At 42.4% G+C, this 13,766-nt stretch overlaps 1 protein-coding gene across 1 annotated transcript in view; it reads left to right on the forward strand.

Moving 5' to 3' along the window:
• The window catches only part of hmcn1 (hemicentin 1), a 493,052-nt gene that overhangs the window by 354,929 nt on the left and 124,357 nt on the right, over positions 1-13,766 (forward strand). Inside the window, exons 59-60 of the mRNA XM_078218304.1 lie at positions 2,728-2,841; positions 9,538-9,740. Coding sequence (XP_078074430.1) covers positions 2,728-2,841; positions 9,538-9,740 — 317 coding nt within the window. The remainder of the gene's footprint in view (positions 1-2,727; positions 2,842-9,537; positions 9,741-13,766) is intronic.

Here is a 13,766-nt window from a genome sequence, read left to right on the forward strand (position 1 = left end):
GCAGGTGGGGAGGGAACAAAACCCACTCGTTGCCAGCTAGGAACTTGTGCACAATCAAATGGGATTTTCAATCTTTTTTTTCCTGACAAAACTGAATGGTCAGATCCTCCTGGCCCTTTCATCAGCTGCCTGCTCTCTTTGGCAGTTCCAGACCCCAACATGGCTTCCACCTGTCTTTGCCACTGGCACCAAGCAGCTAGACCCTGCCTCCCATTGAGGCTCGCAACATCTCTAATTGGGCACCAAACTTGCCTCCTGCAAGTGTGACACAGTTGAGATGCAGGGTCAGGACGCAATTCGTCAGGATGTCAGGTTCCTGATCCTGTTTGAAAATTTAGCCCTTTGATGTTTGAATGTAATCTCATTATTCAGCCCTACATGAAAATGATAAAACACAAACACTTATTTTCAGGGATTGAGCCATTTTTTTTCTGAATGGAAGTTGGGAGGTCACATGTTTGGAAGGTTAATAAACCTAGGATGGAGTCTATCTGTATATCATTGCTCAGATCTAACATGTTTTATGGAAATCTCAATACTTGTGGGTTGATTTGCACTCCAATTCCTGCTCTTTTTCCTTTCTGTTCCTAATCCTGTCCAAATTTACTCACAAACACCAATGATTGCCTAAGGTGTTCTGTACTATATGTGGAACATCCACCTTATACGTTTAACCACAATGGGAATGGGGCTGCCATTGCATTTTGATGCCCCATCTAATAAATTGCAAACTATTTGTGGACAGATCACCCAGTAAAAATGGCCATAGATAGAATAGAAACAGCCTAGCTGTGAAAAGATAAACTTTTGTTTATCCCTTACTGTTCAGAAGTAAAATTCTGGGCTGTTAAAGCAAAACCACAGAAAATCTATATTGTGTTCCAAAACGAAGAATGTGCAATGGTGAATAACTGGAGGGAGATGGGGAGAAAATAGTACAGAAAATAATTTTTTTGGTCATCCATGGTAACATTCAATCTAATGTTGCTGATTTAATTTATCTGATTAGTTTGCAGTTGGATTTGCCCTACTAGTAGCAGGAATCCAAGGCACAAGGCAAAACTTTTACCCTCCCTCATATCCCCACCTTGACCCAGCTTCCACCATCCATGTATGCTAGGTCATAGAACATAGAACAGTACAGCACAGAACAGGCCCTTCGGCCCACGATGTTGTGCCGAGCTTTATCCCCACAAAATTGCAACCATCATTGTCCAGCCATATAATTCTGGTGTTGTTGTACATTGAAGCCTGCATTGACTGCTGAAAATTGCACATATCTAGAATTGGGATTTCTTTGTCCCAAGCATGTTTCTATTCATGGACAGAGCAACCTGTTGTTGCATTAGACCCCTTGCTAGGCAGTCTGAGTGACAGTAATTTGTTACAGACCATCCCACTCATCAATTTCATTGGAATAGAGAACAAGGAAGACAGAGTGGAAAAGCAAAGGACAAAATATCAATCTTCAAAGGCAGCACACTGCATAAAAAATGATTTGGCCTGCAGGCTTTCCCATCCATCACTTCACAGTAACATATGGAATTTAAGCAGACCGTGAGCATTTGTGAAGTAATGGTAGATTTATTTTCATTGCACTATAAATGGTTCACATTATAGGTTTTTAATTGGATTCTATTTAAATAACTTTTTGGTCGTAACTACTTTAATTTGGAGATGAAGTCAAATATAAGTAGACACTTAAAAATATAGTTCTTGAAAATTGCACTCTGCAGAGGCTCAGAGGATAAGCCTTAGAAATAGGAAACATTACAAAAGTTAAAGACAATACAGTTCATATTTTCACTTATCATCAGCAAGTAAGATCAAATTTTGTTTACTGATACAAACAAGAAATGAGAAAACCGTTTTGCTCATCCAGTCATTTCTTCCATAACCTTTGCACACTTCACTCTATCGTAGGCTTCATTTATCCTATTAAATCCCCTCAAGAAAGATTCTGCAAGTTTCTCACTGCAGAAAAGTAGAAAAAGCAAAACTCTGGGGAAAATGGTCTAATTTTATGTCCTAAGTCATACACCTTGGTCTTTGTGGTATTGGAGCAGCACGGTGGCAGTGGTTAGCAGTGCTGCCTCAAAGCGCAAGAGACTCGAGTTCAATTCCAGCCTCCGGTGACTGTCTGTGCGGAGTGTGTACATTCTCCCCGTGTCTGCATGGGTTTCCTCCGGGTGCTCCGGTTTCCTCCCACAGTCCGAAAGATGTACCGGTTAGGTGCATTGGCCATGCTAAATTCTCCCTCAGTGTACCTGAACAGGCACCAGAGTGTGGCGACTAGGGGATTTTCACAGTAACATCATTGCAATGTTAATGTAAACCTACTAATAAATAAACTTTAAATTGTATTTCCATTATCATGAGAGCTCAAAAACCATACATATAGTAAACCAAGTAAACAATTTGCAGAACTAATTAGTCGAAAAGAGTGAAGAAATTGAAAGGGCCAAAGGTATTAGGTGACAGCAGTCACTCTTAAAAATGTAAAGTTACTGTCCAAACAAACATATTTTAGTGCAGAATTAATACTATTCTTCACTTTTGTTTTTTAGAATTTATAGGCAGCGCATTTTGTAGAAAGTATTTTCTCTTATTGCTACGGGATTTAATAGACACAAATATGTATAGCATCTACAGAATTTAACAGCAGTGCTGTTCAGTTTGATGATCAGTGAAATCTGTTTCTGATTCTCAAATCTTTCTGTCTCACAGGAGGCCGCACTGTCCAGTTGCCTCGGGCTAAGCAGTCAGATGGAGGAAAATACACGTGTATAGCCATGAATCAAGCAGGAGAAGCTGAAAAACAGATTTATCTCACTGTTTATGGTTCGTATATATCATTACTGTGAGAATTAGGAACATTGGGACCAAAGATGAAAGAAAACACAGAGCAATAACTTATAGAGTTTAAATGTGTCTGAACTGTGCAGGAAAGAGTATAGTCCATGTGAAATAATGGTCGCGGGTAAAATGGAATAAGCAGGGTACCTCTTGTTTTATTAAGGGAGAGTTAAACAATATGAGGGCGATTCTCTGGAGAGTCAAGCGGCGCCCGATTAGCACACTCCGCGCTGGGCACCCAGGCCTGAGCGTGTCTCCCAGCGCCGAATTTCCAACGCTGTCAGCTCCGCACCGGAAATAGGCACGGAGTTGTATTACATATGCAGCTTTATTTAAATATAGTTTAAATGTAATTAGTGGGCCCGGGACTGAAGTCTTCATCCAGGGGCCCAATTCTATCATTATGTCAGGTTATCTTTGGCTTCCAATGGTCATGATAAATGGTCATAAAAAGGCTGTGTATAAATATACTTGGAGAAAGATTCTTAACCTCTTTTAGGGTTGATTCAGTATTTATCATTTCTGAAATGTTTATATTTCTAGTCTCCTGTTATATTTTTCTGCTTCTGTGCAACCTCCAATGCAAAATCATAGAATCCCTACAGTGCAGCAGGAGGCCATTCGGCCCATCAAGTCTGCACCAACCATAATCCCACCCAGGCCCTATTCCCGTAACCCCTCATATTTACCCTGCTAATCCACCTGACACTAGGGTTCATTTAGCCTGGTCAATCAACCTAACTCGCACATCTTTGGACCATGGGAGGAAACCGGAGCACCCAGAGGAAACCCCCAGACACGGGGAGGAAGTGCTAACTCCACACAGACAGTGACCCGAGGCCCGAATTGAACCCAGGTCCCTGGTGCTGTGAGGCAGCAGTGCTAACCACTGAGCCACCGTGCCACCCAAGTAAAATGCTATTTGTTATTTAGGGGACCTCCCAAGATAGTTGCAGGAATGGGACGAAGGGAGGGGTTTGTTACAAGGAAAGGTTGGAGTCATTCTCCTTCAAGCACAGGAGATTGAGGGGAAATTTGATAGAGATGTACAATATTATGATAGGCTTAGATAAGGGAGACAAGGGAAAAAAACACTTCCCATTAGCTGATGGTACAAGCATTAGGGAACACAGAATTTGGGCAAGAGATGCAAGGGAAATGTGAGCAAGTGCTTTCCACACTGAGAATGGGAATAACTTGGAATTCACTGCCCAAAAGGTGGTGGAAGCAGAAACAATCAATGATTTTAAATAGAATGGATGGGCATAGAAACATAGAAAAACTACAGCACAATACAGGCCCTTCAGCCCACAAAGTTGTGCCGAACATGTCCCTACCTTAGCGATTACTAGGCTTACCTATAACCCTCTATCTTACTAAGTTCCATGTACCTATCTAAAAGTCTCTTAAAAGACCCTATCGAATCCGCCTCCACCACCGTTGCTGGCAGCCCATTCCATACACCCACCACCCTCTGAGTGAAAAACTTACCCCTGACATCTCCTCTATACCTACTCCCCAGCACCTTAAACCTGTGTCCTCTTGTGGCAACCATTTCAGCCCTGGGAAAAAGCCTTTGACTATCCACTCGATCAATACCTCTCAACATCTTATACACCTCTATCAGGTCACCCCCTCATCCTTCGTCTCTCCAAGGAGAAAAGGCCGAGCTCACTCAACCTATCCTCATAAGGCATGCTCCCCAACCCAGGCAACTTCCTTATAAATCCCCTCTGCACCCTTTCTATGGCTTCCACATCCTTCCTGTAATGAGGCGACCAGAACTGAGCACAGTACTCCAGGTGGGGTCTGACCAGGGTCTTATATAGCTGCAACATTATCTCACGACTCCTAAACTCAATTCCTTGATTGATGAAGGCCAGTACATCACTTGAAGGAAATAAACTCGCAGGGCAACAATAATCAAGCAAGAGAGTGGCACTGACTGGATTGTTCTGTGGAGAGCCGGCATTAACTTAATCAACCAAATAGTCTCCTCCTGTGTCATAAATCATTCTGATTCTTAAATAATAGTGATTGCTTTGACAACAAATTTGAATTTATCAGCCAAACGCGCAATTGCAAAACTCAGTTGTGAATTTATCATTTAATCTATGCATTACGTCAGAGTTTTAATATTTTTTACCTTTAATTTTGCTATCCTTCTACTTTACAGACTTTAAAACCCAACTTTATTATCATCTAATCATCAATCTTAACTTATCTTACCTTTTTGAACTATTCTTTTCCACCTTCTATTCTGCACCAATGACCCAAAATCCTCAATTGAAACTATTGTTGCACCAGAGAGTCTTATTTGTGATGATGTTTGGTTAATGGGTTTTGAATCTATGACCAGAAACTCTCAGAAACAAGATGCAGTTTCAAATGTCCAATCATCTGAAATAGTTATGAAGACAGAAGCCTAAATGATGAATGTCTATCACAAGTAAATTTTATCAATTTGGCTGGCAGATGGTTTCCTTTATTTGTCAATCATGTTAAAAAAAAGAAATTGGCATTTTGGCCCAGATTTTTTTATCGTTCAGCTTGAGAAATGTGATAAATACTGTGCCACCTAATTCGGATGAATAACTACACGCTTTATAATGGATGAGTTGATTATAATTGTGACTTGGTGTTATGAGTGGGAATTTAGATGAGTTCCGATTTATATTTTTCTCCCCAGTGGATGGAGAAAATGAGATTTTAAACTGTTTAGTGAGGTTATTGAGCCATTGGATGTCAGCAGCTTTTAAATTAGATGTCGATTTTCTTTAGGGCCCCACACAAGTGCTGTAATGACAATCCTCCAACAAGTCAGGTTTGGATCGCAGAGCGAGCAGCTTATGGTTTTAATATCTGCCTTTAATGCAATATAGGCCTTCTGGCTGTGGGAGCTGGGGTAATGAAGCAAAGTTAGAGCTGCTCCTTTTACAAACTGTTGACAATCTGCATGTGGCTGGCTCCAGTCCAGCTCTCATCAGGAAGCCAATGCCAAATTAAATAAACAAATACAGATTGTTGACTCATGATTCAGTTGGAAATGCATATTGTAAATAAGAAAAAATCAAAATCGTGGGGCGGCACGATGGCACAGTGGTTAGCCTTGCTGCCTCACAGCGCCGGGGCCCGGGTTCAATTCTAGCCTCGGGTCACTGTCTGTGTGGAGTTTGTATGTTCTCCCCGTGTCTGCATGGGTTTCTTCCAGGTGCTCCGGTTTCCTCCCACAGTCCAAAGATGTGCGGGTGAGGTTGATTGGCCACGCTAAATTGACCCTTAACGTCAGGGGGACTAGCTAGGGTAAATATGTGGGGTTATGGGAATAGGGCATAGGTAGGATTGTGGTCAGTGCAGATTTGATGTGCTGAATGGCCTCCTTCTGCACTGTAGGGATTCTATGATTCTATGAATAAATACTGGAGGTGATTCTAGAATCTGTACCTCCAGATTCAGGATATTATTTACTTATACCTTATTATTTTTCATTTTCATGTTTATATCTGAACATTAGAAGTAGGCGCAGGAATAGGCCATTTGGCCCTTCGGGCCTGCTCCACCATTCAATAAGATCATGGCTGATCTTTTTGTGGATTCAGCTCCACTTACCCACCCCTCACCATAACCCTTAATTCCTTTACTGTTCAAAAATCTATCTATCTTTGCCTTAAAAACATTCAACGAGGTAGCCTCAACTGCTTCTCTGGGCAGGGAATTCCACAGAATCACAACCCTTTGGGCGAAGAAGTTCCTCCTGAACTCAGTTCTAAATCTGCTCCCCCTTATTTTGAGGCTATGCCACTGATTCTGGTTTCACCCGCCAGTGGAAACAGCCTCCCTGCTTCTATCTTATCTATTCTCTTCATAATTTTATATGTTTCTATAAGATCCCCACCTCATTCTTCTAAATTCCAATGAGTATAGTCCCAGTCTACTCAGTCTCTCCTCATAAACCAACCTTCTCAACTCCAGAATCAACCTTGTGAATCTCCTCTGCACCCCCTCCAGTGCCAGTATATCCTTTCTCAAGCATCCTTTCTGCATTATGAATATCAAAAATGGTTTGTTGTAAAAAGTGGTACTGCAAGCAATCTGTTAACAACAAACAGAATTCTCCCACGAGTGAAGAAAAAAACTACATTCATCATCTGCAGCTTGCTTTGTGCTTTAAATAGTCCTTTTGCCCTACCCTATTAGAGAAGTATACATACATATGGTATTAACATATGCCATTCAATCTATCAGCATTTTGATATAATTGTTGTACCTGTGGATCACGTTCAAGATGTAAAATCAGCATGTTTAATCAGAATGCAGCAACAACCCCAGTTTTTGGCCTTCTGCAAAGCCATGCAGTTAGTCAAAATATCAATTACTACTTAGAATAGTTAAAATAATTCTGCTCTGGAATGACCATTCTAAGTATTATAGACAACAAATTTTCATGTCTATCTATTCAGCCAGGTTTGGAAGGAGCAGCTTATGGTTTTAATATCTGCCTTTTTTGCGATTTAGACCTTCTGGCTGTGGGAGCTGGGATAACGCCCCCTTTCTCTTCCCTCCACCCCATCCCTGACTGTAGCAGCAAGTGGGCAAATGAAGGACAGATGACATTTTTTAATACTCCTGTTTTGGTATTTTGTATTTTACTCACAATCGATAAATGAAAATTCTGTACAAACTCATTCTTTCCCCTTTAACCAAAATTCCTCCTCTCCCTTTATCTGCTCCTAAAGTATTGACCTCTAACAAGACAAATTCTAACTACTTTCTTACATCCTTCAGCTATGCAGATGGCCCAGAAGTGCCTCTTTCAATCTCACTATTTCTGTGCCTACTGTAAGTTAATTTGGACTGCATGCTCTCTGTTATAACTCCCATTATTTTGATTATTAATTTGCTCTTAAGCTGTCAAATTGCTCAACCAGACCCACACTCTTATCTTTGATGTCCTTATCCCCATCAAAAACTTTATTCCCCTTGCATCAAATCTAAAAGTAGCAAACATCAATCCACCCTGTTGCACAAATAATTGAGCCATCCATCGTCAAATCTGGTTTTATCGTATCAAGTTCTGCCAAGATTCATTTTCCTCTGCCAAAACTGCCCACTACTCTGGGATCATCTGTGAAGGCAAAGGTAACACCAGACTCCTTTTTATCCTACTAGCCACCCCTTATATTCATCTTTCTTTCCATCTCCTCCCTTTACCTCTAACAGCAAGTTTAAAAAGCTCATAGATTTCTTCATTGCTAAGATAAAGACCATCTAAATCGCTGCCTCTCGCTGCTTTACACATTTCTTGTTCACCAAGCTAAACCTCTCCCAATCCCCCTCCTGAATTTCTGTTAGTCGCTATCTTTTCTTCCACCTCCTCTCCTCAACCCATCTATGTGAGAAGTAGGACAGGGAAGGGTGATTTTGGAAGGCGAAAATAGATACCTATCTAGTCTTTATGATGGAGAGAATTCAGGGTCAAAGAGAGCATACATCCTTTGTAATCTTCAGCCTTGACATATCCTGACCAACATCCTATCCTCTACCCTCTAAACTTGAGCTCATCCAAAACTCGGCTGTGTGTATCCTATCCCAAACAATATCTGGCTCACTCATAGGTCATCCTTGTTAAACTACATTGCTTTTTAGAATCCCAATGCTTTAAAGTTAAAATTCTCATCTTTCAAGTCTGTTGTAGTCTCATTCTTCCATATTTCTACAATCCCAACCAATGCTGCAGCCACCACTACGCAACCTCTATATTCTTCTGAATTTAGCCTCTTATCCATTGCCCTTCCATTTGCCCTCCTCGTCATGATTATACTTTCAGCCACCCACTCGGATTCCACATTTTTGAAATCCTTCTTTAAATCGTTCCACCTTTCTATCAGCCTCACTTCCTTTAACATCCTCCTGCTCAAACCCAATCTCTCCTAGTATTTCCTTCTTTGCATGTTTTTCCTTGCTCCTCTGTGAGGAGCCTTGAGACTATTTTCTTGTTAATAGTTCCAATATTAAATGGTAGTTGGTGCTATATTCCCTTCCAAAAGCCAAAGCTTGGAACCATCTAATAAGACCTTTAAGTTTATTTTTACTTCTCTCCTACTGCTTACAAAATATGTGGTAAAACATACAAGATTCTGAGGGGACTTGACAGTGTGGATGTGGAAAGGATGCTTCATCATGTGAGAGAACCTAGAACTAGGCCACAGTTTAAAAATAAGGGGTTGCCCATTTCAGACCGAGATGAGGATTTTTTTTTCTCTGATGGTTGAGAGACTTTGAAATTCTCTTCCTCAAAAAAGGCGGTTGAAGCAAAGCCTTTGAAATCTTTCAGGCAGAAATATTAAGGCAGATTATTGATGAGCAGGAATGTGAAGTTGAGGTTAAAATTAGTTCAGCCATGATCTTATTGAATGGCAGAGCAGGCTTAAGGCCTGCTACTGTTCCTAATTCATATGTTCCTATTCTCCACTATGATTCTTAATAGAAAACTAAAATGTGTTGCTATTACCACATCACTGTAGGAAGTCTGTTTAAATGGCTTGCTTCCAACGTGTGTGAAAGGTGACTTTCAAAATTTGCTACAAGCAGCGATGTGATTGAGTGCCAACCTGGAGGTCCTTACATGTACCCTCTTTTTCATTCACATTTATAGTTTTCAATGCTTTGCTTTTCATACAGTTCCACCAACTATTAAGGACCGTACAGGGGATTCCCCTCACACAATCAGTATCCGCACTGGAAACACAGCCATGTTGGAATGTGAATCAAATGCAGTACCACCACCTGTCATCACCTGGTTTAAGAATGGGCGGCCAGTAACAGAATCCAACAACATTCGTACTCTGGCCAATGGGCAAATGCTGGAGATTACCGGTGCAGAGGTAAGACTTTTTAAAGCAAAGGGTGCAGAAGAGACTTATAGGATTCGCAGTCTAAACCTGTGACATAACAGTATTTGAATCATATGTTACAGACACATTGGCGTCAAAATCTGGATGCATTTCACCCATTATTTCATCGCTATGGGTGCCCTTTTCCCTCAAATATGTGGTGCCGGCCATGCCATCTGCATTTGAGTACTATGATGAACCAGAGGATTAACTACTGGGCTACAAGGGTGAACCTTATTTGATGACATGGCTAATGTCTCGGGGTGGTGGGTGCAAGGGCAGGGGGTGGTGACAAAAATCATGCTGCAACACAAGATGTGATAAAACAGATTTTTGGGGTGCTTAAGCTGTTGGTACTGCCCGAAGGGGCCCTGTGGTACTTGGCAAGTGTGTTTGTCAATATTCCGCGTGCTGTGGTGCTGCATGCTGCACAACATTGCCACCATGAGGGAACTGCCCTTGTCATCAGTTGTATGACAACCAGCTAAAGTGGACCCTGAAGAAGTGAGGAAGCAACCAATCCATCCACTTTCTGACTGGGTTCTCGTAGGACGTCTGGCTGCAGATTGTATTGCCTTGCCGTACCCAGTATCCTTAGCTGTCTTCCTGACAGGCAACAACAAGAGCATTCAGAGAGTGGGAGAATGAGGGCTATCACCCTGAAAGGGGACAGCAGTCTCCTTGGCTGGCGCCAGGCAATTGATTCAACTACAGGTTGCTGGACTGCTGTGACACCCTGCAAGCCCATTTGAACACTGGTATCCAAAGCTATGGTGGTAGCTGTCTGACTCTGAATGGCAGTAAGCTGACCTTGGATGACTTCATTATGAGCTGTTTTGCTGGACACATGTTGCCCAGCTTTTGATTGTGCTGCATCAGAAACTGAGACCATAGAACCATAGAAAATTACAGCTCAGAAACAGGCCTTTTGGCCCTTCTTGTCTGTGCCGAACCATTTTTTGCCTAGTCGCACTGACCTGCACTTGGACCATATCCCTCCACACCCCTCTCATCCATGAACCCGTCCAAGTTTTTCTTAAATGTTAAAAGTGACAAATGACAAAAATCATGCTGCAGACTCTTTTGGAACCTTTTTTAAACAACGGAACAACATGAGCCACCCTCCAATCATCCGGCACCTCCCCCGTGAATACCGACATTTTAAATATGTCTGCCAGGGCCCCTGCAAGTTCAACACTAGCTTCCCTCAAGGTCCGTGGGAATACCCTGTCCGGTCCTGGGGATTTATCCACTCTGATTTGCCTCAAGACAGCGAGCACCTCCTCCCCTTTAATCTGTAAAGGTTCCATGACCTCCCTACCAGTTTGCCCTATTTCCGTAGACTCCATTTACCACTTTATCCGGCAGCTCATTCCACACTCCCACCACTCTCTGCGTGAAGAAGCCCCCCCTAATATTCCCTTTAAACTTTTCTCCTTTCACCCTTAACCCATGCCCTCTGGTTTTTTTTCTCCCCTAGCCTCAGCGGAAAAAGCCTGCTTGCATTCACTCTATCTATACCCATCAAAATCTTATACACCTCTATCAAATCTCCCCTCAATCTTCTACGCTCCAGGGAATAAAGTCCCAACCTATTCAATCTCTCTCTGTAACTCAGCTTCTCAAGTCCCGGCAACATCCTAGTGAATCTTCTCTGCACTCTTTCAATCTTATTTGCATCCTTCCTGTAACTAGGTGACCAAAACTGTACACAATACTCCAAATTCGGCCTCACCAATGCCTTATATAACCTTACCATAACACTCCAACTTTTATACTCGATACTCCGATTTATAAAGGCCAATGTACCAAAGGCACTCTTTATGACCCTATCCACCTGTGACGTCGCTTTTAGGGAATTCCGTACCTGTATTCCCAGATCCCTCTATTCAACTGCACTCTTCAGAGTCCTACCATTTACCCTGTACGTTCTTCTTTGGTTTGTCCTTCCAATGTGCAATATCTCACACTTGTCTGCGTTAAATTCCATTTGCCATTTTTCAGCCCATTTTTCTAGTTGGTCCAAATCCCTCTGCAAGCTTTGAAAACCTTCTTCACTGTCCACTACACCTCCAATCTTTGTATCATCAGCAAACTTGCTGATCCAATTTACCACATTATCATCCAGATCATTGATATAGATGACAAACAACAATGGACCCAACACCGATCCCTGCGGCACACCACTAGTCACAGGCCTCCACTCAGAGAAGCAATCCTCCACAACCACTCTCTGGCTTCTTCCATTGAGCCAGTGTCTAATCCAATTTACTACCTCCCCATGTATACCTAGCGACTGAACCTTCCTAACTAACCTCCCATGAGGGACCTTGTCAAAGGCCTTGCTGAAATCCAGGTTGACAACATCCACCGCCTTCCCTTCATCCACTTTCCTGGTAACCTCCTCGAAAAACTCTAATAGATTGGTCAAACATGACCTACCACGCACAAAGCCATGTTGACTCTCCCTAATAAGTCCCTGTCTATCCAAATATTTGTAGATCCTATCCCTTATCACATCTTCCAATAACTTGCCCACCACCGACTTCAAACTTACTGGCCGATAATTTCCCAGATTTCTTTTGGAACCTTTTTTAAACAACGGAACAACATGAGCCACCCTCCAATCATCCGGCACCTCCCCCGTGAATACCGACATTTTAAATATGTCTGCCAGGGCCCCTGCAAGTTCAACACTAGCTTCCCTCAAGGTCCGTGGGAATACCCTGTCCGGTCCTGGGGATTTATCCACTCTGATTTGCCTCAAGACAGCAAGCACCTCCTCCCCTTTAATCTGTATAGGTTCCATGACCTCCCTACCAGTTTGCCCTATTTCCGTAGACTCCATGCCCGTTTCCTCAGTAAATACGGATGCAAAAAACCCATTTAGTATCTCCCCCATCTCTTTTGGTTCCATACACAGTCTACCACTCTGGTCTTCAAGAGGACCAATTTTATCCCTCACTATCCTTTTGCTCCTAACATACCTATAGAAGCTCTTTGGATTTTCCTTCACTCTGTCTGCCAAAGCAACCTCATGTCTTCTTTTAGCCCTCCTGATTTCCCTCTTAAGTAGCTTCTTGCACTTTTTATACTCCTCGAGCATCTGATCTGTTGCTTGCTGCCTGTACATTTTATACAACTCTCTCTTCCTCTTAATCAGTGTTACAATCTCCCTCGAGAAACAAGGTTCCTTATTCCTATTTACTTTGCCTTTAATCCTGACAGGAACATACAAACTCTGCACACTCAAAATTTCTCCTTTGAAGGCCTCCCACTTTCCATTTACATCCTTACCAGAGAACAGCCTGTGCCAATCCACACTTCCCAGATCCCTTCTCATTTCATCAAATTTGGCCTTTTTCCAGTTCAGAACTTCAACCCGAGGACCAGATCTATCCTTATCCACGATCAGGTTGAAACTAATGGCATTATGATCACTGGATCCAAAGTGTTCCCTCACACTCACATCCATCACCTGCCCTAACATCATTTCCCAATAGGAGATCCAATATCGCATCCTCTCTAGTTGGCACCTCTATATACTGATGTAGAAAATTCTCCTGAACACATTTTACAAACTCTACCCCGTCTAAACCTTTAACAGTATGCGAGTCCCAATCTATATGTGGAAAATTAAAATCCCCTACTATCACAACTTTGTGTTTCTTGCAGTTGTCAGCGATCTCTCCGCTGATTTGCTCCTCCAATTCTCGCTGACTATTGGGTGGTCTATAATACAAGCCCATTAATGTGGTCATACCTTTCCTGTTTCTCAGCTCCACCCATAGGGCCTCTGTAGACAAGCTCCCTAATCTATCCTGCCTGAGTACCGCTGTAACATTTTCCCTGACCAACAATGCCACCCCCCCACCTTTTATCCCTCTGCCTCTATCCCGCCTGAAACATTGGAACCCTGGAACATTGAGCTCAGACATCAGCCATCTGATGCTACATCACGATGGGCTTGCATGTGCTCTCAGAGTTAGCCATCATTTCATTCTAGAGAGGAAATGT

The sequence above is a fragment of the Mustelus asterias genome, chromosome 8 (assembly GCF_964213995.1).
Source record: "Mustelus asterias chromosome 8, sMusAst1.hap1.1, whole genome shotgun sequence".
NCBI lineage: Eukaryota > Metazoa > Chordata > Chondrichthyes > Carcharhiniformes > Triakidae > Mustelus > Mustelus asterias.